General features: G+C 47.5%; 4 protein-coding genes across 5 annotated transcripts in view; 3 read left to right on the top strand and 1 right to left on the bottom strand.

Annotated features, from left to right (window-relative positions):
- LOC131668724 (uncharacterized) overlaps positions 1 to 1,560 on the top strand; it is a 36,998-nt gene extending 35,438 nt beyond the window's left edge. Inside the window, exons 10-12 of the mRNA XM_058943118.1 lie at positions 74 to 218; positions 304 to 523; positions 681 to 1,560. Coding sequence (XP_058799101.1) covers positions 74 to 218; positions 304 to 523; positions 681 to 832 — 517 coding nt within the window. The 3' untranslated portion in view covers positions 833 to 1,560. The remainder of the gene's footprint in view (positions 1 to 73; positions 219 to 303; positions 524 to 680) is intronic.
- A 1,940-nt stretch (positions 1,561 to 3,500) lies between these two features.
- LOC131668741 (uncharacterized) lies at positions 3,501 to 17,631 on the top strand. 2 transcript variants are annotated; one of them, XM_058943149.1, is made up of 3 exons: positions 3,501 to 3,592; positions 16,847 to 16,971; positions 17,253 to 17,631. In XM_058943149.1, exons 2-3 carry the CDS (start codon positions 16,873 to 16,875, stop codon positions 17,484 to 17,486), a joined length of 333 nt encoding a protein of 110 aa, XP_058799132.1. In that variant the 5' UTR covers positions 3,501 to 3,592; positions 16,847 to 16,872; the 3' UTR covers positions 17,487 to 17,631. The 2 variants fall into 2 exon arrangements, with proteins under 2 accessions (XP_058799132.1, XP_058799133.1); XM_058943150.1 differs by lacking the exon at positions 3,501 to 3,592 and adding an exon at positions 16,091 to 16,239.
- Positions 9,542 to 13,821, top strand: LOC131668739 (serine/threonine-protein kinase pakG-like). The gene has a single exon (XM_058943147.1). It carries the CDS (start codon positions 10,718 to 10,720, stop codon positions 12,608 to 12,610), a length of 1,893 nt encoding a protein of 630 aa, XP_058799130.1. The 5' UTR covers positions 9,542 to 10,717; the 3' UTR covers positions 12,611 to 13,821.
- On the bottom strand, positions 17,526 to 19,498 carry LOC131668740 (autophagy protein 5). Its single transcript, XM_058943148.1, has 4 exons — positions 19,219 to 19,498; positions 18,929 to 19,140; positions 18,536 to 18,858; positions 17,526 to 18,435 (listed from the first exon to the last, which is right to left on the bottom strand). Exons 1-4 carry the CDS (start codon positions 19,372 to 19,374, stop codon positions 18,326 to 18,328), a joined length of 801 nt encoding a protein of 266 aa, XP_058799131.1. The 5' UTR covers positions 19,375 to 19,498; the 3' UTR covers positions 17,526 to 18,325.
- Between the last annotated feature and the right edge of the window lie 5,043 nt (positions 19,499 to 24,541).

Genomic DNA, 24,541 nt, shown 5'->3' with positions numbered 1-24,541 from the left:
TCTCTCTCTCTCTCTCTCTATCTCTCCTCTTGGCACAGAACAGAATCGCCGAAACAATTGTTTCCCGCCACAGCTGTCCGGTAGACTCGTCCATCTTCCCCGGCTTCTCGCCCGACGGCAACGCGCTGCAGTCATCGTACGAGGCATTCAGGTTCACCGAGTCATACGGCGTCATCTTTCAATGCAACGTTAAATACTGCCTGGGACCTTGCGAGCCGGTAATTTTAAACGATGCCTTTTTGCAAGGCGCAACGAGCCGCGACCAATCGGACGATTGCTAAAAACAAAGCCGTCTTGTGACAGGCGGTGTGCGAGTACGGCCGTGACTCGAGCGAGTCGTGGGGCAAGAGGCGCAGGAGAAGCTTGGACAGTAACAACAGCAGCAGCAGCAGCAGCAGCAGCAACGAGGAGAAGGCCGAGGACATGACGCTGTCGCAGGAGATCCTCGTGCTGGACTTTGGCGACGAGAAGCAGTCGCAGTTCTTCAAGAGCAGCGACGCCAGCGTCGACTTTAACGAGGCTGGTACGTATAGTGCGACGATTACGAGCTGTCAATTATCGCGAGGCGCGTGCGTGTCCTTCGGTGGCGCGCACCGACTCGCAGCTCTCCCTTTCTCCGGCCGTTTGGCACTCTGTCCTTCGGCGTCGACTCACCAACTTGTCTCGCGCTCCTGTTGCAGAGAAAACAGTGACCATCATCGAGCCCTGCCCTACCAAGATGTCGGTTCTCGCCTTGGCAGTGACGTGCGCTCTGCTCGTGCTCATCTACGTCTCCACCATCTTTTGCTACTACATGAAAAAGTGGCTACAGCCCAGGAAGATGATGCCTTGAGCGACCGGCTCCGGCGCGTAGTTCTCTCTCTCTCTCTCTCTCTCTCTCTCTCTCTCTCTCTCTCTCTCTCTCTCTCTCTTTCTCTCTTTTCTCGCGGAGAACGAACGCTATCACACGGAAACACCGACGAGACTGTTTTAAACGGGCCAAGTCACAAACATAACATTGATAACAAACGAACGAGGAACGAATGTCGCTCGGGTGACGACGGCACGCAAACGCATGCGCTCCGTGTCTGTCGCTCTCATAAAAATGCGTAGGATCGCGCTGCACATGCTTACACACAGACACACACGCACACATTCCTCGCGGCTCTAGGAAAAAATGCAAGCAAAAATTGCGTAAAAAACGGGATGGGAGAGGCGAAAAAAAAGAAATAGAAAACGCGCGCACACTCACACGGACACGACTTGCTGATTCGAAAGGCGGCTTCTATGCATTTTCACGACTCGCGGAGAGCTAATCAATCGAGAGCACGCAGGCACAGACTGCGCGGTGCCTCGTGACCCGACGCGCGCTGAGAGCTATTATCTCTATCAAGGCATTCTTTCTTTCTTTCTCTCTCTCTCTCTCTCTCTCTCTCTCTCTCTCTCTCTCTCTCTCTCTCTCTTTCCTTGTATACGCGAGTGCGCTACTTTTGATCGGGTTGCAAAACTTATTACACGCTCCAACATTGAAAACTGGACGAAGGACGAGAAGCTTTTCGCATCGTGTAACCTGCATCAAGACTAGCGTTATTACTTTAATGAACTTTCTATCGTATTATATATTATTAATTAATTAATTAATTGTATTTAAAGGCTCACAACGCTTCCACGCAAATCGACTACTAACGCGCGCGCGACGAATGTTCGTTATTCGATCGCTCCATTCATCTTCCACTTTCTTCCGTCGTAAGGTGTAGCTTTTAAGGTTTATCAATCGTAGCAGTGGTCCAATTTCTCTTTCTAAAAAACGACTAATTTCCATTAAGCTAGACTTACAATGATTAAACAAACGGCGCGCGGCGATATTCAAGCCCGAGCCGGCCTGTTGAAGAAGAATAAGAAAAAAGAGATTATTATTATATGCCAGGAGTAATAGGAACGTGGAGACCACATATTATATAATACAGGTTGCACTCGATAGTTTCCAGCGCTTTTTCCTCTTCTTCTTCCGACGGCTGCAGGCGGAATATCCACTGGCGACGCGCAGACTGCATTTCTCTCATGTACTATCACACGACTATATTATAAATATATATATATATATATATATATATATATATATATACATCTCCCTTGTACTTGTAGTTGCCTTCCTCCCAAGTCTAAATATTTATACGGATTTCTGATGGAAATTTGTCCTTTCGATAACGCAATTTTCAATCGTGAAAAACGATTACGAAGTTGTATATACTGCAGCACAAATTCGGTTAAATGTCCATTACGTATCGTCATTGTACTTTGTATACAACGATAAACCAACATTATACATGCATTCCCATGAATATTCGTCAATCATTATTACTGTAAGTGTGTGTATTTTTAGCCTATTTATGTACAACTGTTTTAATAATTAAACGAAACGAGATAAATTACATTTTCTCTCCATTTGATTTGTTTGCCAATGCCTTATCTTCCTGTTATTTGCTCTCTTTTCGTGCGCGCGGACGCGTCTTCTGATCACATTCAATGACACTCCATATAGTGGCGTTTGACGGATCAAACGGGCGTTCGACACAGCGCACTCTCGAAACTTTCCGTTTCGCGCTGGCGATTCGCGCACGTCCTGACGCGTGCCCGCGCTTCCGAGGAAAAAAATGGAAAGGCATATAATACATACGCGTCAGCTCTCGTGTTAGTCTCTGCGGAAATTCTCCGAAAAGCCAAACAACAGAGTGCGCGCTTGAAAGAAGATGCTTTATTCCGTTGTTCTTGTGAAAAAGCTAAAAATTACTTCGGAGAAACTGCCCAGTCCTAATATTCAAAGATTCACTTCACGTATATACATGTATCCCTTTTTATAGAGCGGAGTGCGGCTCTACATCCTATATGAGCGTTGAATCTGAACTTTGGTTGGGACCGAACAGGCAGCGAGCTCAGATTGAGCGAAGATAGAGCTGCAAGAGAGAAGCCTCAGTTTCCGAGGCGCGATGAGAAATATTTCTCCCTCCTCCTTTCGGCTGCGTGTTCTCGGCTCCTTTGAGAGACTGCTCGACGTCTATCGAACGCATCAACGAGAGAGAAAGAGAGAGGAACACCGACATTCTTCCCTTTCGCGCCCTAAAACTATATAATTTTTGGAGCGATTTCGTGAAACGAAAGACGAGCCTATGGCTCATATTGTTCCCTCAGTCCAATGATTGACTGAAAAATCCGAGTTCCGGCAAGTGTGTGCAAGGCGTACTGACTTGCAACGTGCAACGTCTCTTTCTCCCGCGGAAATTCGCCAAACGACCAACGATAGCAGCCGACGCAGTCGAGCATGCTCGGTCGGTAAAAGCCCTATACGAGATCGCGTGACACGGCGTGCAGCAACGACGTCAGGCAAGAGCGATCGATCGACAAGGCGGCGAGCGGCGCGAGCGAGTGGGGCATCGCGGAGTAGTTTCGCTGGCTTCGGACCGCAGCGAGAAAAAGCGAGCGCGAGAGAGAGAGAGAGAGAGAGAGAGAGAGAGAGAGAGAGAGAGAGAGCACGGCGGCGCTGCGTCTCGTCCGATTACAAGGGGGAGAGAAGTTGCTGCTGCTGCTGCAGGCCGGGCACCGATAAGATAAAAAGGTACATAACCAGCGCCGCTCTCCGTGTCCGCGTATGTGTGTGCGCGCCTCGCTCCCGCTCGTCACTCTCTCGTTACACTGTCCGAGGCTTGTTCGCCCGTCGTACCACACATGCGCGCAAAAATGCACTTGCCGCTAGTCTGACACGCACACGCGCGCGCCCGCGTTACAATTAAAGCGCGCACGATCAGTCGGGAGGAGGAAAGGAAGACACAGAGGAGCGACGACGGCGAGGCCGCCGCCGGCAGTGCGCTCCCGCCACGCAGGAAACTCGTCGATTTTTCCCGCAGAGCCCTTTACCCACAGCGAGCAAATTAAAGCGCACCTGACGGCCGTCGCTCTGCCTTGCGCTCGTCTCGCTGTGCCCCCCGAGAGCTTTAATGCATCCAAATTGTTGGTTTACACGGCCAGAGGCCCCGCGCCGATGATTACTTTTAAATCATTCGCGTGAGTCGAATTAATCAGCTATGCCAGCCTGCGAGTCCGTGTCTGGAATGACGATTTTTCGCGACGAGCCAATTTTATTCTCTCTCTCTCTCTCTCTCTATCTCTTTCTCTTCATTAGCATATGCGTACATCTATAAGCGTGCGCGAGCCCCCAGGCGACGATGCTGTTGCTGACGACCGAGTTGCCAAATCCGCCGATACCAACAAGGTTCTCTTTCCATTGTGATCGATCTTTAGCTAACTTCATTCTAATATAAGCAATCCGTGGCGCAGCTGGCGCGCGTGAACACGCCATTTGAACATCGATCGCGTGCGCTCACTTGTCGCGACTCGTCGCGGTCGTCGTTCAAGCACGCTTTTCGACAGCCAGCCGCTGACCTCTGCGTCACACGCGCGCTACTCTCTTACGAAGCGGATTGCCATCGAGTCGTTTTCTCTTTACGTCTCGAGTTTCATTGCGCTTTTCGCCTCGCTCATTAATGCGCCTCTCCAGTTTGACTTTTATACTCGTTAGCATGCGCGAGAGTCGGCTACATGGCTTCTTTTGGTTCCGGCGAACAAAGTTTGCAAACCGATCGTAAAAGGTAATTGGAGCGCCAAAATAATCACTACTCTCGATAAACGGTTTGACGTTATTGAGATTAATAAAACAAAATCCAACCAGTATCTTTTCCCTCTGCCGCGGAGGTACAGAGCCGAGCATAGGAGTAATTCAAGGACCCATATTTCGTACGCTGTAAGAGCTTTGAAAATTGCTGTTGCTCCAATTTTATTGTTGTACGATAAATCGCGGATTTTACTGTTGGTGGTGAGAGGTGCCATGGACACCTTTTTAAAGTGTTCTCTTTTTCAACGCGAATTAGTGTACTGCTAGCGGGTAGACTGCTAACTATAAGGGAATGTTAATCTAATTTTTTTCAACATCAAACGTGAAACCACGTGTAATCGAGATGATATAGAAAGTTGTTCCGCAGCAAATCCTTGCAACTGCGTTGGCGGTTCGTTAAATTGGATTTTTTACGTTCTCGATGTAGGCTGCGATGTCCAACGCATTAGTCATTAGAATTTTCGTACACGCAAATTAGCGAGATATTATCCGCACGTCGATCTATTATTTTGATAGGCCAGCAAACACGTATGCATAAACATATCCATCTGTCAATATAGACGCGCGCGCGCGCGTGTGTGTGTGTGTGTGTGTAAATTTACATACACATGTGCGAGGAACGTTGAGCAGTCAATAATTCGAGCACTTTGCGAAATCGAGGTCTGCATAACAATCGTCGCACACACTTACGCGTCTGCTACTATCGGGATATATGTAACGTACGATTGAACGCATTGATTGGCCAGGCTGACGCGCGATTCGAAGGAGCGATCGTGCATCTTTATTTTTCTCGTATTCAGCGAAGCGTTCAATTTCAATTGAGTGGAGCTTCAACCATTCTCGGTATAGGCGCTAATCGGCGCGAGCTCGCGTGCTCTCGTAACTTGTTGCGCGCGCGTCTCTCTCGCTCACTGCTAACAATATATCTTGTTATTTGCCATCCCCCTCCTGCAATAATAGGTTGATTAACTTTCTTTTATCAAAACGGCTGAAAGACAAAAAAACGCTAAAGAAGGCCAAAGCGTCCGATAAGCGCACATGTCGGCAGAGACGGCGAGCAAGGAGAAACGAAAAATGCGCGTGATAAGCGACTGCAAGGAAGAATAGAAGCACGGAGTGCAAGGCAGCGTTCAAAAAAGATTTGGCGAGTGTGCATACGCGCATATGGGGCGTTCGGTTCGGAAAGTCGCGCAGCGGCAGCGTTGAATTTCGGGCGCCGAGAAGTCTGGCACGATCGGAGAGTCGGCGGCGCGCGGGCGTCTCTGGTTACTCTCGGGTCGGCCGAGAGCCGCATGTGGGGCGCCTCGATTGGTGTCGGTGTGCGCACGCCTGTGTGCGAGCGCGCGTCGTCGCCGCGGTCGTCCCTCGCAGAGCCACATTCCATCGGGACGTCGAGTTTTCAAACATGGCCACTTGGCCTGGCTGGCCTTTTATACGCGCGCGCGTCTGTGTGTGTGCGCGCGCGCGAGCGTGAATGTAGGTCCTCGCACCGAGCAGCCAGCGAGCGCAAGTCAGAGAGCACACAGCCGAGCCGATCCCTCCTCTCCTCACTCTGCTCGCCGATACATTCTTTCGCCTGTGCCGCGTGCACGTGTGCGTGAGCGAGAGAGCACGCGCGCGCGCAAGAGAGAGAGAGCGAGAGAGAGAGAGAGCGAGCGAGCGAGCGAGAACTGTGTGCGAAGCGAAGCTGGCTGGCGACACCCTGTCTGGCAAGACCGGCTCGGTAGAACGCGCGGACAAAGGAGGGGCACCACGCAGCAGCAACCAGCAGAGTAATGCCGCCTGCCACGTTGCCACGTCTCTTAGCCGCAGCTCGGCTGCTCGCCGGCATAAACCGTGCATTATGAATCGGCTCTCTTTCTCTCGACACGCGCATCTACGTGTGTGCGTGCGCGCAGCAGCAATCCCAAGGACAAATCCGTCGCTGCCAGCCATCGTGGCGTCGCCGCTGCGCGCCTCTCTGTCTACCGCCGCCGCACTCGCTGTGCCGCGATGCACCTGGCTCGCACACTCACCCATTCTCTCTCTCGCTCTCTCGCTCGCTCGCTCGCTCTTTCTCTGCCCACTTTATTAATCTGAAAGGGAAAAACTCGGTAATGCGTGCAGCGTACGTGGCGCTTAACTCGGCCGTGAGGCGGAGGAAAGGGGGATCGAGACATTCTTAGGCAATGACTGTAGCGCCGATTTTTCTCGTAAGATGAACTGCGCGACGCAAGTGGCCGCGGGGGGCGGGAAGGGACAAAATCAACGCTGGAAATTTACGGGAGCTTCCTATCTGCCGCTTGTGCAGCTATCCGCGAGTGCGGGCTCTCTGCGTCACTCGAGAGAGCCAAAGCTGTGACGACTTGGCAACGCAGCCACCGTGGTGTGGAGAGCCAACAGCAGTAGCGGCGGCGGCGGCGGCGGCGGCGGCGGCGTCGCACCAGCAGCAAGCACCAGCAGAGCGGCTAAACATATTAAACTGTCGGCTCACGCCGCACAAAAACAACATGATCTCATTCCGCAAGCTAGCGACATTTATACGCGCAAGCTAAGCGACCAGGAGTATTGGCCGTCGCTGCCGTCGCGCGCGGCGAAGGCGAACGCGGACCCTAGGAATTCCGGGAACAAGCCGCCGCTCCTCGTTGCAGGGGTAAAAGAACCTTTTGACGGGCGGAATTTCGAGAAGAGTCATTTTTTTCCTCTCTTGAGCGAGAGAGAGAAAGAGAGCGAGAGAGAACGGCCGCACGCTTTGTTAGCGGAATGCCGCTCGAGCGAGGGCTTTTTTTTCGACGACGACGACGACGACGATTACGACGAGAGAGCGGATGTGTGGCACGATTTTGCGTAAGCCGGCAGCGTTTTACTTTTCAATGCCGAGCCGCCGTCACCGCCGCGCTACCACGGATTATCACGATGTGATGATGCGCCTAGAGTACACACCGCGACTACGGAGAACCGGACCGGTAGGCGACTTTTCTCAAAAAGCAGCAACATAAGGCTTCCAGAGGGACATATGCTCCCGACTTTCAACGGGCTCCTGATTTTCTTCTATTGCTTCGGAGTATCAAGCTCCTCGTCGCACAGAAGCGTGGCGAATTGCAGGTACGCGGCACGCGCGACTCGAGGACAGTTATTAAAGCGAGAACTTCTTCGAAAATAAACGTAACGAGGGGCAATCGTCATTTTGTAAGTTGATACTCAAAAAGCGCCGAAACTCGGACGATTTGCTCACGGCTGATGTCTACGTACACGCCAATGTAGCTATCCAGAACGTGACTAACGTGCCAGGCAAGAGCAAAGAACGAGTGTGGAAGAGTCAGCTTCGTTGATTTTTCAACTTGCGCGCACGAGCAGGCGAGCGAGAAGACGAATCGGTTTAGCAGAGCGCGCGCGAAGAGGCGATCGAGCCATTTGTTTTCTAGCGCGCACACATAATCGAAAGCCGATCCCTGTGGCGGCTGCCACCGCTGCTGCTGCTGTTGTTGATGCTACCGCTGCTGCTTTGGCTGCCAAAGTAAAGAGGCAGTTTAAATTTTCAAACGCTTTTAAATGCCAACTTTTAAATCGCGTCGCGAGCGAGCAAACTGTAAAGCGAGAGTAATGTGATACTCACACTTGCGGCTTTTGTCGCTTGATTCTCAATGGAGACAATCTCCTTGCACCGCGCAATGCGTCGCATCCGCAAGGGGCAAGGGACCTTGAAAAATCACACCGCCGAGAGACTTTTAATTTCGCGCGTGTGTACTTGCTGGTGCGCGAGGCTCGACCTGTTATGCAAACAGAACATGTTCGCGCATCGTCTTGGCGTCTTCCGTCGCATGACTTTTTCCGAGCCGTTTCCGACGACGACCAAGTTTTGAGAGTTGTTTTTTATTATTTTTATAGGTTGGCGCTTGGCCGCTACTGCGACGAGTTATTACGTAATCGTAAATCAAAACTCGCGTACGCGCCGTGTCATGTGCGTGTGCGCGCGCCTTTTCTGCTCTTCCACGAATTCTCAAGCGTTTGTTTATTTTCTTTTTTGTTAGCGCGCGCGCGCAACAGTCAAATAAATCCAGCTACTTTATTATCATTCGGTTTTGTGAATGAGCGAGCGACTTTTTTTCCATTCTCTTGGTCGCTGTCGCGACGAAATTATTCACGGGCATCGTGCACTCGTGTGCACGAGGAAAAGCGGACCAAGAGGCTTTGTCGCTGCAGCTCGATCGCGATGTATTCTCGAGTCGAACTGTTCGCGCAGCAAGTTTTATAATTATAACAATGCTTTTTTCGACACTGCGAGCGCCAGCATATTCTTGACCGCGCGCGCTCACCGTAATATTTATTTCGAGCATGATCGTCGGTAATTGTGAAAAAAGGGAAAAAATGACAAGTAATCTACATGCATGCGATATCGGCGTCTATAATTAGCTGGTCGAATGTTTCCAAGTCTCTCGCTCTCTTGTGGCTCTCGGCTAAAAAACCGCAATTTCTCTTCCTCCAGCTATAAAAATCGGCGATCTTATCTCCTTCACGATATATATTTTCATTAATAAAGAAGAGAAGACTCGAGAAGTCGTTCTCCGTGAGAGATCGAAAAATCTGGTCGTTCTCTCTCGTTCCGTGGCGTCAATGAGTATAAGGCCCCTTCTTCTTCTTCCTCGACGGGAGAATAAATAAAAGAGAATCCTCGTTATGGCGTTTCTCGACGCGTAAGCTTCGAGCGATAATCTCCAGTGTTTTGACTAAATAGCTTCGGCGATAAGCTGACCTCTTTAAAACCGCGCTGTTTACCGAATACTCATATGCGCTTTTGTGAAAGACATACGGTCGAGAGATGAAAAGTTCGTGCAGCGAGGGAGGAACAAGTCCGTTTAAAAGACCACGACGACGAAGAAGAGGACAACGACAACGGCAACGAACAAGAACAAGTAGATAGTATAGTAGTGGTAGAAGTAATAGTGCAGTCGTGTAGTAGTAGTAGGGAGCGCGTAAAAATCCTCGGCACTGGCACCGCGCTGGCTGAGCGAGCCGATCCGGACAGACAACATGGCGCCGGGACTTGCTGCTCTCCCACTCGGCTCTCACTCTCTCTCTCTCTCTCTCTCTCTCTCTTTCTCTCGGCCAAACATGCGAGCGCGCGCACACATGCACACGCTCTCGCTCCTTCTCTGTTTCACGCTCGACGCCATTTCGTGGGGGCCCAGAGTCACGGCGTATGCGTGTATCCGCAAGCATGCGTGTGTGCAACAGGGGGGAGACAGAGAGAGAGAGAGAGAGAGGCGCCTACGCCCGCGAGCGAGACGGAAAATTACGCTCCGAAAGAAGCACTGGCTTGAGCGTGTGTTAGCGCCTCGTTCCTCGAACACACGGCTTAAACGGGGGGACGCATATAAGCAACTGCGAGAGAGAAAGAGAGACAGAACAGTGGTGGGGGTAAACCGAGCCGAGCAAGCTAGCCAGGCAGGCGGCAGAGCGAGAGAGAAGCAATCCGGTCGACGAGCATTGGCTAGAGTGAGAAAGAGCGAGACGAGAGCGCTGCTGCTGTCCGCCTGCGAGTCTGGCGAAGGCAGCCCACAGGCGGCGGCTTGCTGAGCCTCAGTCATCAGTCGACTGGTGTGAGCGTTTGGTCTCCCTGCCAGTGTCTGGCTGTCTCTCTCTCTCTCTCTCTCTCTCTCTCTTTCTCTCCGTGTGCCTGTCGTACGCGAGTAGTCGCTCCGCTCCCGGTGTATTTCAACGGTCTTCTGCATTTGTCTGTTATATCGTGGAGTCGCGCTGTTGTAGCGACCGCACAGTGTGCCTTGGATCCAAATAGATAGTGTCCGAAACGAGATATACGCACGTTGGGAGAATTGCAATGTCGGAGCAACGAAAAGTGCCTCAAGAAAGAAGCCGCAACAGCAGCAAAGTAGTGTGAGAGAGAAGTTGATCGAGGCGCCACTCGACGTGTGTGTGCGTGTCTCGCGCTCTCGTCGAGTAGCCGCCACTTCGAACGTGTGCGTTTTATAATTCTCGGCCGGCAGCGGCGGCAAAAGCAGCAAAGCTGCGACGTTGTGTAACGCGCCTGGTGCGCGTAGGCCTTGCTTGCCGCGATTAGTTTTTTCGCGCTCGATGGCCCACGGCGTCAGCGAGATGCTCTCCCCTCAGGGAAGTCCAACCGGCGCTAAGCATCACCAGACCCATCATCAGAACAGCCTGCGCAAGAACGTAGGAGTCATGGGCAGCAGGCGCATCTTCGCACCGGCGTTCAAACTCAAGGTTCTCAATTCGTATCGCCAGGACCTAGACTGCCGCGGTAATCAGCGCGCCACGGCCCGCAAGTACAACATACACAGGCGCCAGATACAAAAGTGGCTGCAATGCGAGGAGAGCTTGAGGAGCTGTTGCGCTGCGTCCGGGGTGGATAGTAGTAGTAGCGGTACCAGCAGCGGTAGCCCGTCACCCGACTCAACGCAGCAGCACCAGCAGCCACAGCACCAACAGCATCACGCACTTCAGCAGCCGGCAACCTTGAACCCCAGTCGCGCCAGACTGCACGGCGACGAGCAGCAGCAGCAGCAGCAGCAGCAGCCGCCGCCGCCGCCGCCGCCGCCGCCCCCTCCACTACAGCACGCGCAACAGAGCGCAGCTGCCGTCGCGGCGACCTACCGATTTCTGTCTCAACCGCACCACTACGAATATTCGCATCCGCATCCGCAGCTCGTCTATCCCGTGCCGCCGCCGGCGGCCACGCCGGCGCTGCCCTATCAGTACGCCAGCTTCCAGCCCCCCACGGTCCGTTACTCGTCGGCGGACGAGGCCACGACGGCAGCCGAGATCAAACGCGAGCCTGCCAGTCCCGACTCGGCTTTTCATCAGCTGCACCATCACCATCGACTGCTGAAGAAGGAGCGACTAGACGACGAAGCTTGCACTGTCTCGTTCAGCAGCGGCGCGAGCGAGGCAAGTAGCAGTAGTAGCCCCGTGCCAAGCCACTTGGAGTCACTACCGCCGAGCCCGCGCGAGTCCAGCGGCTCCTCGGGCTCCGACAGCGAGGAGGCCGACTCGAGCTCGGGCTTCCAGCGGCACTCGGTGCGCACCGACGGCAAGGCCGCCGCGGGCGCCGATCTATCTCGCAGGCGCTCGTTCTCGCTACGCTTCAAGCTGCGCGTCCTCGACGCCTTCCACTCGGACAAGAACTGCAGACAGAACCAGCGCGCCACCGCGCGTCAGTTCAACATCAATCGGCGCCAGGTGCAAAAATGGCTCAGCCAGGAGCGCGACCTACGGGACCCCACGCAGCATCGTGGCGCCAACCGCCAGCGCCTCGGCTCGCACTCGCCGGCCGTGCCTTCTCACCACGAGGACTCCAAATGGCTGCTCAGGCGCGAGCGATTCTCGTCGCCGACGACGACCAACGCGACGATTTCGCACGGCGTTATCGAAGAGACGCCAGTGGACCTGCGCACCGGCAGTGCCGAGTACGGTTATTCCGGTGAGATGTCGCCCAACAGTTACGCGGATACCGTGCTCACGCCACCCTATAGCCAGACCGGCTGCACCCTGCCGTGCTGTAGTCAAGAGCAGCCAACTTACCACTGCTACTCGCCGCCGCAGCAACAGCAGCAGCAGCAGCAGCAGCAGCAGTCGGCGTTGAGCTGCTCACAGGAGCAACCTCTATGCCTAGTAAAGCCGAAGACGGAGCCGGTGTCGAGCACGGTGCCCACGCCACCTGCGCCCACGCCACCCAAGAGGGACGCCATACTCTTCAAGCCCTACCTCGACAACCCAGTGAGCAAGCCCGCTCCGCCGTCGCCCAACAGCATCAGCAGCAGCAGCAGCAACAACAACAACAACAACAACAACAACAACAACAACAACAGTCACGAGACCTGCAACCTAAACGAGCTCGCCCTCGACGTCAGCTTCAGGCCTCAGCAGCCGCAGTACCCGCAGCAGCCCTATCACCTCGAGATCCCGCGGGCGAGGAGTGCCTTCGTCAGATATCCGGCGTACCCACAGTAAGAAAAAAAGGCTCGATCGACGCCTTCCCTCCGCGGACAGCGATGCGCGCCGCTTCTTTGGTACGTTAACTTATTACATAGCTTTGGCAGTCGACATTTTTTGTGATACCCTAGAGCTCTGTGCGGAAGAGGAGACGTCGCTGCACGCGCGTCAATGAAGGCGTACTATACCACGCATAATAATATATGTAAATATGTACATAGCGAATTATATATTGTTGCGAAATATAGCAAAGATATTTTTATACCTCAATTTCAAGCTGAATCGGCTATTCGAATAATAATGGTAATGTGCCTTTTCGAACGCGGCCGAAAATAAAAGAGCAGTCTCTTCCACTTATTGCGGAAAAGAAGCGTATCAGTGTACTGTCGGTGCTGTCTCGCGCGCCAAGTTTTCCATTATTGCTGAGAGAACGCGCGCGCGCGTGAGCAAGAGGATTTATTGCAACTAATGTGCCTTGATGACAAACGCGTGCGATTGTATATCTTTCTAAACAGTATTTTTGCTATAATAATCGGTTTGCGTCGACGCATAATAATTATTGAGACTACAAGTATTTTTAAATACAGATGCAATGTTGTTTCTTCTTTTTCTTGTTTCTCGTAAAAAATACTCATTCAACGGGACGATTGTTTTCGATCAGTAACCTCCGGTGTGTGCGTGCGTGCGTGCGTGCGTGCGTGCGTGCGTGCGTGCGTGCGTGCGTGCGTGCGTGCGCGCACGTGTGTGTGTTTGTGTGTGTGTGCGTGTGCTTGTGCATGAGCGCGCGTACGTGGGTGTTGTTCTCTTCCTAGTTAGGAGAGAAAAGAAACCATTGGTGAGAGACATTTCCTCGAGAAAAACGACAAAAATAAATAACAAAAAAAATTATAATCATGGAATAGGGTCCCGTGCCTTACCCTGTTTGCAACCTTGGCAGGTCAAGGCAGCAATGTACAATAAAAATAAAAATGTCTAGAGACAGAAAAAGGAGGTAAATAAAGTAAGTCGTAGCCGTAAGCCATAATGAAATCACATATTGCCATAACGTTTTACATAATAGAGTATATATATGTATGTGTGTATATGTATGTGATATATATATGTGTATATATATATATATATTATATATATATTATAGTTCTAATGGAAAATATAGTTATATATCGCCGATTGACTGAACAAGGAGCGAAATCCTCGGCTCTGCGCGAGAGCATCCAGGCGATTGATATTGTGCCCCCCCCCCCCCCCCCAGTCTATATATATATGTATATATATATATATACATATAAATTATTCTTAATGGCGACAATGATCCATAGATACGTCATAGAGATTAGTTGGGCAACAAACGGTTTTCTCACAACACACATGACAATGTCTTACTGGAAACAAAAATTCTTTTTCCGTGCAATCATCCATATATTTCTAGTTTATCATTACGTAGATTTTAATGAGATCGGAGAAAAATTTACGAATATACCAAACTTTATTCATTTTCGGAGTATCAAATTTCAGAGAGAGTGCTGCTTACTGCGACTTCGAGTATACGAATTGAACTTTGTTGTTATTATATTTATAAGTGCAAGAGCATATAGAAAAAAGGCGAGAAAAATATATCGTTAAAAACGACTTTGTATTTTGCGAAAGATATTTTTAGTGGAGCTTTCGCTCGTAGGTGACGAGAGACGAATTCTGTTGTTTTTTTTACGTCCTTATTCTTCGCAATCGTGCCTTACAGGACATGGAAAAATTCTCTGTCAAATTGATAAAAAATGTGATATGTGACAAAAAATAAATTTATTTTAATAAAGGAAAAGTGATTCGTAAAACAGTCTTTTTGTCCTTCGAAATTGAAGAATATATTTATCTAATATATGTGTATTTTATAAATTATTCGTGCATACATCGTTTATGCAAAATGTGAGAATGTCTGGGTATATATCAAGTTCTTTGTACCCAAAAATTGTTCTTGTGTGCATGAGCAACTATCAATTATATCTAAAAACAAAACAACAATAAAATTGTTCTTTATCGTTATTATCGCGAAAACGAAAGACACAAGAAAAGACAACGAAGACTTGTGAATGTACGAATAGTATAAATGTTTAAACTTTGAAGAGTGCAAAATAGTAATGTTTATCGGTTACAAAAAGTCGACCTTTTTTCTACGCTCAGAAATACATAAAAAAAATGTAACGTATTGATTATAAAGATAATGTATTTGTATATGTATATACATCCCATGCGTACGTATATACGAGTATACAGAAAATAGAAATTATTTCAGAGAAATATAAAAGATTATTTTAAAAACTTAAACCAATTCTTATTATTCCAACAGTACCAACAAACTCACACTCCTTATCCACAATAATTTTAGACTTTAATTGAATTTCACTATTAATTAGTAAAATCGCGCCGATTATCTTGAATACAAGATTTATAATTTGAATAAGAGTCGAGCCATTTATCAATAGCTTATCACTTTAGCAAATGCACGTATGTGCACCTCTATAAGAACGCCAAAAAAACGAAAAATTTTCGTGCTGATAACGAAGACACGAGTTGCTGCTGTCGTTAATGACGAGGATAAGAAGAGGTGAAAATCGGAGTTTTCGACGCCACTACGTGCCACAAGTTGAAAACAATCGAAAGAAAACGGATACTCCGAAGCATTTACCGAAAGCACATATGCCCCTTTGAATTCACAATATCAATAAGCCAAATGGTTGTTGCACAATAAATTTTGCTTTTTCGGAAAAGTCGATCAACGGTTGACCTTCCAATTTTGGGCAAATTTGTAGTTGACAATTTGAATTTCTCGGGTTGGCGCATTTTCTTCGTTGCAAACTTGGGTTCGTCAACCAGCGTTCTAAATATTCACCGTTGAAGGAACGTTAAAATGAAGCTAAAAAGACAACAGCACGTCCCGTTCAAAAATCGGCAAATCAGCGGACGACAAGAGACCGCGCGCGAGGTGCAGTCGCAGCGCGCAGTCACACGCAAGGCGTAAGCGCGGTAGCACGTTTTCGAAAGTATTGTATCCACTATTGCGGCTCGCACACACTCGGCGCGACGATTTCTTCGTTATCCGAGCGCGCACCGCGTACGCGCGCGCGTTTCCCCCACCGAATAACCGCGTTATCGGCCGCGCACAAAGCGTGAGCCGCGCGCGTCCGCGGCGCGGAATCGCGCGATATTGCAACGCCGCACGCAGCGCAAACATGTCATTGGCGCCGAGTAAACAGTGCGACACACGCACGCTCCAGCGCCGCGCCGAGGTGCGATTCGAACCGCCGCGGGCTCGGCTTCTTCTCACGGGATCGTTATCGGGTTGTCCGGGAATGAGCCACGAACCACATCGGCTTTGGTGCTCGTCCGTTTTCGCATTAAGGCGACGCTGCAAGGCATTGCAGAAATGGCACTCTCGATCGGTGCTGATCAACTTGCAAATTTTCGTAAATCGTAACCAATAGTTCCTGAGTGCACAGTATCCATCGCTACTTGCACAAATAGGCAAGGGTGGATCGGATTCCACGAGTGTCTCGACTAAACGTAACCAACGGATTCTGAAAATCAGCTCGCAAGATAATAATGTTAAAATCTCGGAAAACATCGGACTTCTGTCAATGGCCTCGAGTGCGAACGTGAGCAAACGTTTATAAATAGCCTGATCTCTCTTTCTCTCTCTCTCAGTCGGAGGTAGATTAAGCAATTTTTTGTCATTTTCGCTCTCGACGGTACGCACACGCACGGCATTGTCGAGCGAGGAAAAAAGGAAACGGCAACGCAGAGCACCCGGGTTGCGTCAGAGCGCGAGTTATTTCTCGGTCAGATCGGAAAGCTTTCGACATTGAGATCTCGCGAGCAGCTACCCTTGAACGTCGCGCGCCGACGCGTCGACGCTACCCTTGAAAAGTCACTCGATCCCCACAATACACCTGCTCCAATGGAAAACCAGTGCAAATGGAGCCCTTTGCAGCACCACGAATCACTACACTCGGATTGCCTCGGGCGCAAAAGGCCTGACGTACATCTCTCTCTCTCGCTCTTTCGAGCGTATATTTTTATCCGACGAGCAAGCGCGTCTCGCATTCTCGCCGCTCCGCTACTCGTCCGCACTCGCGAAAGAGAGAGGAGATGCGCAACGTTAATCTCGCTGCCGACACGTTTGCGCCCTTTTTTCCGCTCGGCGAGCGCTCTCGCTGCACGCCCGTACCATTTTTATGCCGAAAATCCTCTTCCTCTTTGCAGCGAGAGACGAGCACTCTGCGCCGTAGATGCCGGCAAAGTACGTGTCGCCCGACCACGACGACTGTACATTGACGACCGATCAGATTCGACGGAGATATCGAGACACCTCGCTTGTCATCTTTCAAGTAAGACCTCGTACTTTTCTCAGTCTTTTTCCTGCCCCATTGTTACACCCATTATACGTATTATGACGTGTCGGGAAAATTACAGTCGCACATACTTGCTTTATTGAATAAGCTTTTTATTTCTTTTCGTTCGAGTAGAGATAAATTACATTACACTTTATACCGTCTTGTAAAAAAAATTTTCATCTTCTTTCTTTTCTTCAACTATACGAGTTTGCTCTATGTATTGGTAAAATAATCAAAATGAAAATAAACGAAAATTGCTTGACATGCACTAACAGGAGCAGTACTTGTACCGAGCACGCAGAGTGCGAGAAAGCGAACGAGAGCGCACGACTTATTTGAGTTTCGGCGTGAATCGACGTGCGGTGACTTACAATAACAACGGTAATGAGCCCGTTATCGTACATAGGACCGTTACGGATGCTGTGATGCAAGCAAATCCAAGTTCCAGATTTCTGTCGAGGATCATCAGAGCTTATGAGAAGCCTAGCGATAATTGTACGATAAGCTGATATAAACTTCGCCTTATATCTATGTACACTTTATGTATATTCTTTCAATATCTCTCTCTCTCTCTCTCTCTCTCTCTCTCTCTCTCTCTCTCTCTCTCTCTCTCTCTCTCTCTCTCTCTCTCTCTCTCTCTCTCTCTCTCTCTCTTGCTCTATACAAATATGTGTAGCCTGTTACTTTTTTCATACATTGGGCACATTCGTCTCTCTTTCTCTCTTATAGGGAATAAAATAAATAACAAAAACAAAAAGAAAAAAACAGATAATATCATTAATACACTTAACTTACGACGAACATAAAACGTGTATACTATGTAACATTTTTCATTGATGACTCGCGTCATTGCAAACCTTCTAAAGTTTACCATTTTTATGCATACTTTATAAAATTAGTATGTACATAAAAGAAATTTACATTGAATCATACGTGATCATCGTATATTATACATTGTTAAGCTATTACCTCGAATGGAATTTGCTTTTCACACATTTACGATTCACGAAATATCATTCTTTGAAAAAGATTAATATACTCATACCTTATTGCACTAACAAAAATGATTTCAATACTTTTTTAGAAGAAGTAACCAAAATAGCAAATTCTTTTCAATGTAAAAAATAACTATACAAATAATTTAATTAAATAACTAGGTTCACATATAAAATGAATAGATATACCAATAGATATATACCACGTAGCAAATAAAAAAAAAGAAAAAATATCTTTCTGAACATAATCTTCTTGAATTTCAGTTTGAAAAGCGTTTTAAACACCATGACAGTTATTGTACTTCAATAGGATACAATAAAGAAAACAATGTACACTACTTTTGTAACATTTGTTACGTCACTAGCACCAAATGTAAAAAATTATCTGGATAACTCAGATGCTCTGAAAGCCACTGCAAAGGAGTATCAAGTGGTGGAATGATTCCATGTGTATGCACAATAACTGTAATAAAAAAATAAAATTTTTCATAACAATGTATACATACACAAGTAATTTAATTAATCAACAATTAAGTCAAAGTCCAACAAGATAATATCTCAACCTTGTTCCATATCTGGAAAAACTTCATTGAGTAAGTGCTTCAAAGTTTTTCTTTGTCCTTCTTCTGTCACCGGTTTCACTAGTTTTTGAATGTATTTTTCCTCACTGGTATAACACCTGAATGGTATATATTTAAAACCCTCATCACTTGTAGCTTCCATCAGCTTACGATTCACAGCCCAAAACTGATCAAATTTGTCATTAAGCAGACCAAGCCATAGTTGATTATGATCTTTCTTTTGCATATTTGACACTACTTGACCTCGATGTTTTAACACATCTGCTTCTTTGATACAAGCAAGAAAATGTGCCTCTACAACTTCTCTGAAAACATAAAGTATAAATTCATTTGGGTTTCATATATTTTTTAATCTAAATATAAAATTCAACTTACTTATTATGGCAATGCATCAAGACATCTTCAGGAAACTTGTCAAAATGAACTACGATATTCCATGGCAATTGTATATCATTACGATATAGGTCCATAAGTACCCCAATGGGAACATGCCATTTTAAAGGTGTGCCATTGAACTCAAACCACATCTCAGTTTCTTGTTTTTCCTGAATGTCCTGTTGCACATGGCGCATAAAATGTTTTCTGACCTGAGACACGATAAAACAGTAAATGAGAATACAAGCTATTATAAAAATAAGTAAAAGGAAACAGCGTAGTTCACTTACTTTATCAGTACAAAGTGGAAAATAGCTTAAACGCGGCACCATTAAATAAAACGGATCAGGAGCTTGAAGATCATAAACTTCTTCTGGATCAAGTTGGAAACAAACAGGGATTTTGCCTTCCCATATTTCTCGAAGCACTTCTCTGTCGTTGGCCATTTTGTTGTTTCACAAAACAAAGTTATACTTGGAAAAAATTAAATCGTGAAAATTACATTTACACTATTGTTGAACATTGCTCTGCTTGAGAAATTAGTTGTTTCGAAACATCAATTAGGTTATGTTTTTCTCATTACTTTGATTAAATATACATACTGACACTGGCATTGATATGTAGCTCCCTCTAGTGGAGATATACGAAACAACGAAGTAAACCAACGAGAACAAAATATATATGTATATGTCGCGATATCGGTAGGTAACAAAGATTTTACTAAAATATATCGACGGGACGTAAAATGCCATGGTTATCAATGAAGGACATTGTAGGTCGCTTATTTTTGCATGGTTTATTTTTGAAATAAGTACTGTAAATCGAAGCTTTGTGCGACATTGTACATAAATAAAATGCATTCAATAATTATTTTTGTAAAATTAGGGGCAAGTGGAGTAAAAGTTTTGAATTTCGTGTAAATAGAGTTTTTATTTTTTTCTTCGAGATTCCTAGGAATTATTTTGTCAAAGCAAGAGTTGAGCGCAATTTGTTGATGCACAGTGAATGTCATGAAAAAGATTCAAGGCAATGAATTTATTTGTTTGAGAGGAAACCTTGAAAAACTTCTTTAAAAAGAACAGCATCACTCGGTAACACCACTGAGTGTTAAAAAATGTTACAGTATGATGCTAAAATTACTTGACAATTACTTTTTTAATATTAAAATCCATTATTTGAACTTTATATGGGTGTTATGAATATGGATTACCTTGAATTTGTAACGACGGTAAGGGAAAACCTACAAATGGTGGTTCGTTTTTTCGATGGACATTGAAATTGAAGTTGAGAAAATTTTTAAGCTAAAGCACGGAAGACGTAGGCCCCATCAAGGCGCCGCATTTGGATTACATTTCACGAAATAGCTTACACAATAATCGCTGTATATGTTGACTGGTTGAATTTATTTATGCTTCTATTTGTCATCCTTCAAACTTATAAATAAGGCGCTAATAGGTGAATCAAAGCATAATCGTTACAACAGAAGCTTCGTCAGTATTCGTCGGGTCCATTATTTTTATAACGGCCCACAAAGTGACTTTCCAGCAATAAGCCTATAGAAAGATATGCAAAATTACTTTGGTATCTAGTAAAATGTTGGATGTCTGATAAAATAAATGATTTTTTCTTCTTGTAAAAAGGCGTACGGGAGTCGTCGGGTAAAAACTGTAGACCGGCGAAATTCTTGGAATAAAAATTGATATTAGCATTAAAAGAGGCACTATCAAGCGAATGGCGCACGATTACGCAAGTACAAAGAAAAGTACGCCAGCTTTCTTTCGACACATAGAACTCGTTGCGAAAAAGTCGATAAGGCCCTTGCCTTTTCTCCCGTGACCACGGCGACGAGAGAAGATCGGCAAATGCGCGTTGCTTCAATGGAGGGAGCTACATGCGCGTAGGTGATGCTCGCTACGTTCGAGAGTCTGCGATTGAAAATCCACGGACGCGCGCGGCAGTGTTTTCCCGATAAGAGAAAGAGGCGGACAGCCGCAAAAGCCACGCGAGAGATAAAACGTTTAAATATAATCTGTCGGCGACGTGACGAAGAGAATGCAAGAGCGCGCGGCTGCGATGTGTTTTATCAAGCGCCGCTGCATGTGCATCGCGACCGAACGAAAGAAATGTTATCGTCGCTGCGAGACCTTTGCACTGAGAAAGCTCTTTATTACTGAAAGTTGGCGCGCCTGTGTGCGTTATGAGCGATACACCCCTTTCCTTGAAGCGTTTCGCATTTCACAGTGGAATTCGACTGGTTTTCGCTCTTCGTTTACCGTCGTGATTAGCAATAAAAACCATCAAGCCATCGGGCCTTTCGACCAAAGTACTGCGGATGAGTTCGCGAATAGGTGCAAGCTTTTGACTAACGACACGTCGATCATACAAAAGACCGCTCGAATTTGACTTCCAATATACATATCCAAGGTACATTGATTATCGGATTTATATATTGACAGAATGTCAGCATTCAACTATAATATACCACTGAGTGATTTATCAAAGTTTTTAATTAGCCCAACGATTAAGCTCGCAGCATTTAACTGGATACAATTGTAGAGAAAACTGATAGCAGTGAATGTTAGTACATAAAACTGACATTAATGAGTGCTATCAAGTACAATGGATGTTGAACGAGTTGAGTGCCAATAGACTTTTACAGCGCTGAAAATTGCATTTATTAGCTACAGTTCTAGCAACCGTCCGACGCAAGCACCTCCGGAAAGTCGTGAAAGTCGTTGCGAAAGCAAAAGTCGTTACAGCGATACGCGGAATTCCACCGAGAAACAACCATTGATCTGAAATCATGTTTATTTTGAGCGAATCTCGCAGTGCCAGTGTAAACAATGAGAGTTACGCAGCTGATAAATGGATATCGAGCGAATACTCGCGACGACGGCGTCGAGCGAAAAGTTGCGATCGAAGGACGGTTAGACGAAAGGGCAGTAAAAAGTCCGGAGTCCGTAGTATCGAGCCTGTTCGGAGCAGCTGGCCGTCCATCTAGAGCACTGGCGTAAAAAATAAACGCGGCGAACAGCGAGAATCTCATTTGTAAGGCGCGACCCTCGACCTCGTCTTTCCGCTGAACGACCGGCTATCTCGCGCTGTCCGCGCGCGCACGCGAGCGCGCAAATTAATATGGCACTTAGACGCGAGCTTTTTTTCACTGCAAAATCACGACGCTTCCGCGTTTGGCGCGCGCGTCACGCACGGCAATAAGACCACGCCGAATGCTCGAGAGATCGCTGGGGTAGATACAGCTGCGCCGACTTGGCTCCTCTCCCTCCTTCCTTCGCGAAGCGTCGCAGTTTTCACGGCTAACGACTGCACCTTTATCGCCCGCTCGACCGATGATACCTTCATTTTGCGGCGGTTAATTAAAGTCTCTTCGATTCGTCCCGCGCCCCGACGACGCGCCCAGCTCGGTCTAGTTCGCGGTGGTTGGCGCGAGTGCTTAATTATTATCAGTGTCGCCGCTCGAGGCGATATAAGGCCAAGTGAAAGAGACGGGGATAAAAAGTCGCTTATCTTATTTTCTAACAAAGTTGCAGACGCCAGTGCCGCGATTAGTATCAATGCTAAAGTTAGCGAACATTGTAGTCGAAGCTGCAAAGTGCCTCGTTGCTTTATCCGCCGCGCGATTCCGCGCTCGTCGCGCTCGACTTTGCCAGAAACTATGCCCCGCGCGCGACCGTTATATAATTTCATCAGCGTTACATTGACTTTTAAGCAGCTGCTGATAAAAATCCTCTGATAATGTCCATGGGCGTTTTTTAAGGGAAAGCCCATGCAACGTTTTATTCTAGAATTCTGTAAGCTATTATTATCGCAAACAAGTTTATTTATCGAATGTTTACCTATTTTCAGTAGCTCGCCAGTCGGTGTTTTCGATACAATGAAAATCCAAGTGTCGCGAGCGCCATTTCAATTCATAGTTTCAGCTACGTATACGATCGCAATTTTCTTTCGCTATTGGAATTCGGCGGATATGCGAATGAGAAAAGCTAAAAGGATCGGTTGCAAGCGCGTAATGCAATAACCAACGCTAACAACAGTATAGCAGGCGCGTAAAAAATCCATTAATAAGTTTTATGATCTAATGGTATCGGCGCCCGTCAAGTATAAATAGAATTTATACGACGTAATCATACTTGGATGAGAAATTTATTGTTTCGCGTCGACGTGTACATCAAAAGTAAAACATTTATTACCTTATTATGCAGAAAGACAACTGATCTTATCAAATTATCATTTTTTCGCAATCCGTCCGAACGAACTCTACGCTGCGTTTTGTATATTGATTGCGTGTAGCGTCGTTGATTTGGAAAAAAATCGCTTAAATTGACACCTTTCCTCCTAATCAATGAGGCTTTCGCGCCAATTTCATCGAGCAGAATAAATCAACTCGTCGAAAACCTCCGAACATCGATGGTACTTTCATTCGCCAACACTTGATAATGTCTTATCAAGCGAACGTTCGTCAAATATTTCGAGCCCATAAAATGATTACTACTTATTGATAGCTCATGGACGTTTTCGTTTATTGCACCGAGCGCGCCAGACGAAGAGAAAACGCTTCTTCGTACATCGACCGTACTCATCCGTTTTTCGTCGGCAATAGCGGTAGACGTATAACGCCACTACAAGGCATATCGCGGCTTTCCTAATTCATATCAAAGAAAAGTCGGATAAATCCGTTAAACTGTTCATTCGCGAAAGCACAGTCGCCATTTGAAAATCCCCCTCGAAAAAAACAAAATCGGTGTGAACAATCAGTGTCCAGATTGACGGAAGCAACAGGTAGTTGCCGAGAGGGTACTTTGGTAACAAATAGGCGCATCAAGCGTAGGGGGGTCGCTTGCGCGCCGCTCGTTAAAGGCAAAAAAAAAGAAAAAGAAAAAAAAAAAAAATAAAGACCGAGCGTGAAAAAAGTGCGTGCATACACGCGTACCCGTACGTAGGCCTACGCGCAGTGTGCGAGGTGTCGACGATGGAATGTCCCTCGGAGCGCTTCCGGCCGGAACGCGTCTCGCGAGGCCGATTTCACGCGCGACGGAGCGCGCAAACGAGCTCCCCTATATACGCGCGCGCCTTCGCCCCTGCGCGTACGCGGTTCTCGCGCTTTCGTCAATCCCGGCCGAGTGGGCGGAGAAGGAGCTTAGCCGCGCGTACGAGCGACGAAAAATCAACATCTGCACCGCGATCGATCTATCTCGCGCGTCCCCCCTCCCCGTCGAACGACGCGTCGAGTGTTTCTCGAAAGAAGAGTCCCGTCGATCAATCGTTGGTTTCTCTCTAAATCGAAATTCCATCGGAGAACGAGAGAAAGGAAAGAAAACCCTATCCGCGAGAGAGAAATGTCAATGTTATTATATAGCCGGTTGCGCGATCAGCAGGTGAGTATTAAGGGCCGACAGACGGGCAGCGCGAGGAGGAGATCGACTCACGCAACGAGCTCCGGGCAGCCGTTGGCATATGCCTGCGCGTGCTGCGGAGAGGAGAGCAGAACAGATGGACGTATAAACGAGAGCCGCAGGTTGGCCACGCGCCGCCGCCGCCGCCGCCGTCGATGCAAATCTGCGGACGACTCGCAGCTTGCACTTGGGGGCAGCCTGG

This window comes from Phymastichus coffea, unplaced genomic scaffold (assembly GCF_024137745.1).
Source record: "Phymastichus coffea isolate CEN01 unplaced genomic scaffold, Cenicafe_Pcof_1.1 PCOF00083, whole genome shotgun sequence".
In the NCBI taxonomy this organism is placed as follows: Eukaryota; Metazoa; Arthropoda; class Insecta; order Hymenoptera; family Eulophidae; genus Phymastichus; species Phymastichus coffea.
Note: the sequence above shows the minus strand (reverse complement) of the source record. Positions and strands in the feature narration are given on the sequence as shown.